Source organism: Bidens hawaiensis, unplaced genomic scaffold (genome assembly GCF_021521415.1).
Source record: "Bidens hawaiensis isolate Kalapana, Puna unplaced genomic scaffold, B.hawaiensis_p1.1 tig00002438_1, whole genome shotgun sequence".
NCBI lineage: Eukaryota > Viridiplantae > Streptophyta > Magnoliopsida > Asterales > Asteraceae > Bidens > Bidens hawaiensis.
Window position 1 is genome coordinate 2,534,692 of NW_027491134.1, and position 5,588 is coordinate 2,540,279.

At 33.4% G+C, this 5,588-nt stretch overlaps 1 protein-coding gene across 1 annotated transcript; it reads left to right on the top strand.

Moving 5' to 3' along the window:
- Window positions 1-601: 601 nt before the first annotated feature.
- On the top strand, window positions 602-4,859 carry LOC143619426 (uncharacterized). The gene is made up of 4 exons (XM_077091362.1): window positions 602-821; window positions 2,292-2,401; window positions 3,479-3,844; window positions 4,468-4,859. The coding sequence occupies exons 1-4, from the start codon at window positions 602-604 to the stop codon at window positions 4,720-4,722; spliced, it is 951 nt and encodes a 316-aa protein (XP_076947477.1). The 3' UTR covers window positions 4,723-4,859.
- Window positions 4,860-5,588: the final 729 nt, after the last annotated feature.

Here is a 5,588-nt window from a genome sequence, read left to right on the forward strand (position 1 = left end):
TGTACGAACAATGTAACGACCTACAACTTGAGGTGGAGCTATATACTGCACTCTTTTTCCCTTAGCTAAAGTTTTTTCCCACTGGGTTTTCTTTTGCAAGGTTTTTAATGAGGCAGCAATTCAAAATCCCGAAGTTTGAAAATGTTTCATCCAAGGGGGAATGTTATAAACGTTCAAGTAAAGAAACATCCATGTGAATAGATGGACATTTTCAACACAAATTTATTATATTGTCCCCTAAATAGTATTATGAAGTGTATATATAAACCTACCATATGTAACAAGAAAAGACACACAATCAAAAGAGTTACTAATACATATATTAGTAATAGATTTTAACACAATATTAGTAATTAATAATAATAATAATAATAATAATAAAAATAAAGAGAGATTTTGAAATCTGGAAAAAGACAAAAGTAATGTAGTAGTGGCACAAAACACACATGCTTCTTCCTAGTCCTCAATTCAGCATCATTAACATTTAACAGTTGTTAAAATCACAATTGTTGAGAAATAATAATAATAATAATAATAATAATAATAATAAGAAGAAGAAGAAGAAGATTTGGTTTGAGTGCTCAGATGCTCTGCTCTGCAAATGGGGAAATCCCGGCCCCAATTGCCAATTAGCAACAACCACCTCCACCACCACCACCAGCCGTCGTGCTTCCTTCACTGCTCCACCCGCTTGTTCAGTTTCAAGTGCGTTGTCGTTTTGCTTCTTTCCGTTGCCGTTTCACTCTCCGCCATCTTCTCCCTCTTCCGTTTTCACCACCGACACCCAGGCTTTGATGCCACTGATTCAATCAAGCACGCCGGTATGTATAGAGTCTAGGCTTTTCTTAATTGCTTCTTTTGTCGGCTAATTTTAGGTTTAGTATAGTTAGGGTTTATGCGATTTTCATAATTGGGCATACTGATTAACCTAATTTTCAGATTGTGACTAGGTTTAACCATCTCGTAGAGTTGAATTAATGGCTGATGAATCTCAACATAAACTTAGGGTTTTGATTGTTATTTGCTTGTTTTGAGGTTTAATGTAGGTTTATTGTAATTTGGGTTTTGCTACGTTATAGTAAACGATTTTTGAGCGACTGTTTTTTTTCATGGTTTGCATTTTGAAACACTGATTTAGGAGGGTTTATGTAGTTCTAATAGCTGAATAATTTCAGATTTTAGCTATAGGTTTGATGATCTTAAACAGTTGAATTAGGGTTTTGTATGGGTGATGAACTTAGGGTTTGTGATTTGATATGTTGTTTTTCTTAATTGATTATTGAAACACTGATTTACGGCTAAGTAGTTAATGCGGAAAAATATCGGATATCGGTCGAGGACCGAATATTTGAGATATCGGTAATTTTAATATCATGCATAATTTATATACATAGCACTTTAACGCTAACAATTCAGTAAACTCTTCTACTATTAACAAATTATCCTTTTGCAACTTGCAAAACACTAACAATTGTAGCCAGTATGAGTTGATTTAAGACTCAAAACACTAACATTAAACACTAAAAGTTGAAAGTTAAGACTTAAAACACTGATATCGGGAATATCGGTGAAATCTCGGTGAAATACCGGTCAATATCGCCGATATTATCGGTACCGATATTCTGACCGATATTTTGATATTTCACATGAGGACCAATAACCGAGATACCACCGAGATTGACTGCATAGCTTTACGGTTTATGTAATTCTCCTAATTGAGCTCACGAGTTAACCTAAATTGGGATTGCAGTTAGGTTTAATGAACCTGAACAGTTGAATTAGGGCTTTTTTTTATCAGTGATACTGGTTGTTGATTCTCAACATAAACATAGGGTTTGTGATTTGGTATGCTATTTGTTTTTTGAATATCAAACCACGGCGGTATGTATGGCTAATTTTGTTGTTGTAGGTTTTTAAAATTTAGGTTCCCTGTAGTTGGGGTTTCTTACGTTATAGTTAGCGATTTTCGGGCGAGTGTTTTTTTGATGGTTTGAACTCTGAAACGCTGATTATTTAGGGCTTATGTAATTCTGGTTGTTGAGTATACTGGTTAACCTAAATTCAGATTGTAGCTAGGTTTAATGATCTTGAATAGTTGAATCAGGGTTGTTTATGGATGATTATGGCTGATGAATTCAGCATAAACTTAGGGTTTGGGATTTGATATGTTATATGCTTTTCAACTATCAAAGCTAATTCTTGAAACTTAAGAAGTCTGCAATTACAGTTTACTAATAAGTGATATCTTTTATATGCTAAATGTATGCTTATAGTATATGTTATTATTTCAGCTACAGTGCAGGCATACTTCGAACTGGAAAAGCCCATTTCGTTTCTTTTTCCTCAAATTGCAAGACTAGAGTATGATATCAATGATGAAATAGGCGTCCCTGGTACACAGGTTTGTTACAACAATATAGGATTTAGGTTTGTTATTTAACTTCATTAATAGGCGGTCAAGTTGACCCAAAACACGCTTTGTCTTAATATGCTGGTACTGCTATTAATAATTAGTTTGTCAAATATAATTGTATTATTATATTTGAATAATATCTATTTTTTGAATAAAATAATTTAGGTTTTTTTATGCACATAAAATACAGTTTTGGTGACTTGAGTTTGACCCGTAAGTCGTGTTTCTCTAATAGCTATTATTTTTAATTTACTCGTTTGACACGCTAGTAGGGCCATAAGGGTGTAAATAAGCCATGCATCTCGTGACCTACTCGGGATTGGCTTACTAAAAGCATTAATCGATCAAGCTTAAACGAGCTCGAGCTCTATAATGATCTTGCTTTAATGTATGGGCCTTTATCGAGCTCCAGCTTGCTTGCGAGCCTAAATGAGCCTATTTTTTATTTTTTTATAAGTTATACTTAATATACTTAATATATTAAGTTTATGTTTTTATAATAGTAATAACAATAATAATTTTATTATTATTAAAATTATTAATATTATCATCATCATTAGTAGTAAATGTTTTTATAATAGTAATAACAATAATAATTTTATTATTATTATTATTATTATTATTATTATTACTATTATTATTATTATTATTATTATTATCATTAGTAGTATAAATTCTGATTGAAATAACGAAATACAATATATATTATGTTACATACAAAAGTTATAATTAAAGTTTATATAAAAACTAATTATAAATGCATATAAGTTCATTAATAAATAATAAACATGCCGTACCCGAGCTTGAAAAACTACTCATGAGCTGAGCTCGAGCTGTAGAAATAGAGTTCGAAACGAGCCAAGTTCGAGCCTAGATGAGCTTGTGCTCTAGAAATAGAGCTTGAAACGAGCCAAACTCTAGCTGGCTGGGGCTTGGCTCAGCTCAGCTTGTTTACATCCCTACACGTTAGTGATAAACCATAACCCGAACTGGCCCATTTAAACTAAATTGGTTGCAAAGGTTTTGACTTGAAAACCCATCCTAAATCTTTGTTATATTTTCCAGGTTGCTATCTTATCTATGCACGAATCGGGTGCATCTAACTCAACCAATGTGGTGTTTGGTGTTCTCTCTGAACCTATGAATTCTCCTGTAAACTCCGTGTCTTTAAGCATTTTAAGATTTTCATTAGTTGACCTTTTTACTCAAAGTTCCAACTTGAGACTAACAAAATCAATATTTGGAGCACCATCTTCTTTTCAAATCCTCAAGTTTCCGGGTGGGATCACAATTATTCCTAAGCTATCTTCTTGGATGCCACCGCAAGTTCTATTTAACTTTACTCTTCATAATTCTCTATATGAGATTGAGGAAAATTATCTTCAGTTAGAAAAACAACTAAAATCAGGGTTGCGGCTAATGCCTTATGAGGTATGTGTTTTGCTCAAGTTTTTGTTATTTATACTAATGAACATATGTTTCATTTGTCTTTTTGATAGATAGAACATAAATATATGTTATGGGTGTGCACGGATCGAGCTTGAGCTCATATTGAGCTAAAAACTGAAAATTTGGTTTCTGAAAACCTGTTCAGTTTTTGTTTTTACAATGCGTTTGGCTTCAGTATTTACCTTTTTTGCCATTTGGGCTTGAAATATTTTGACCAAAAACAAGGACCAATATATTGAATTTGGGCCTAAAACTTTTGTTACTAATGATTATTGCCATCTGGGCCTAAAATTTTGGGCACCATTAATTATTTGTTTATAAATTACTGAACATTCGGAAATAAAAATTATAATCCAAAAATTCAGTAATAAATGTCGTTTTTTTACGGATTCATTTCCGGTTTGTTTTTTTCGGTTTTCAGTACATGCAAAATCGAAACCAGACTGGAAATTTGGTTTTTGGAAACACATAAAACCAGACTGTTGGTTTTGGGTTGCGTTCAGTTATGTTGGTTGTTTGGGTTGTGTGTCGGTTATTTCGGTTTCATGCACACCCTTAAATTATATTTTGGAAATATTCATGGATAACACAGTTCTTGTGCACAGAGCGTATACCTGCAAGTGACAAACAAAGATGGATCAACAAATCATCCTCCAGTTACAGTCCAGGCATCGATTGCTTCCACCCTGGGGAGTCTAGAGCCTGAAAGACTGAAGGAATTAGCTCGGGAAATAACGGGATCTTCACCTGCAATGAATCTTGGACTGGATCATACTATGTTTGGTAAAGTTAAGGAAATCAGTTTATCATCATACTCTAGATGCGCCTACACCTACGCCTTCTCCTGCCCCGTCACCTGATCAAATGGGGCCCACTGTCTCCCCATCTCCTGACAGGAGGCGTTACTGGTCTTTATCTCCTTCTAGTTCTCCATTGCCTGCGATGGAGCCGTCTTGTGGTGGGTCCCACGCCCAAGTTATCATGCTCTTCCACCTCGTGGTCCCCCAAGTATTTCTCCACCTCGTGGGCCCACAAGTCCTCACCCAGAAAACAGGCATCGGAATGGTTTGGCGCCTTCACCTCACTCTGTTTTACCATCCTCTTGTTAGTCACTCTCTCTCCCCTATATATATATATATATATTTATTATATAGGGAAGGAATCTATGCAGAATACAAATTATTTTGTGAACAAGCATACTATAGTTTCATTTTTCCACTTTTAAAAAGTGTTAATAAAAAAAATGATATAAATGCAACTTTAATGTTTCTCACTTTGAAATAAAAAAAAACTATGGATAGGTTAGTTTGATTTTTGTTTATATAAATAACCTACACATGCATAGGTTATTAAAAAAGCATATGAAAAAAAATTAGTTTTGAGGGTTTTTTATATGAATAATCTATGCTGGTGTATGTAAGAAGCACACCATTTTAGAAAATGAACCATTGATAAAAAAAAACGGGGGCAATGGCATATTTCCCTCTCAAAACTTCAACTTCATTAATTGCATATATACCTAATCCCAAATTTTAATGGCATATTTCCCCATTAACTAATTTGAAAATTTACCCATTTGGATTTATTTTATTAAAAACAATTTATAAAATGACTAATTTACCCTTTCTTGTACTAGCATTTTAATTTACCTTTTGATGAGTTTATATTTGTTTCTTACGTTTTTACTAAGATTTTTATTTTTATTTTTATTCTTTTTTTTTCGTTT

What these genes read in the sequence shown, in the direction of transcription:
- LOC143619426 (XM_077091362.1), top strand. Translation starts at nt 602, where the DNA reads ATGGGGAAATCCCGGCCCCAATTGCCAATTAGCAACAACCACCTCCAC. An exon ending in TAGGCGTCCCTGGTACACAG is followed by an intron (nt 2,402 to 3,478) that starts GTTTGTTACAAC and finishes TATATTTTCCAG; the next exon opens with GTTGCTATCTTATCTATGCA. An exon ending in TGCGGCTAATGCCTTATGAG is followed by an intron (nt 3,845 to 4,467) that starts GTATGTGTTTTG and finishes TCTTGTGCACAG; the next exon opens with AGCGTATACCTGCAAGTGAC.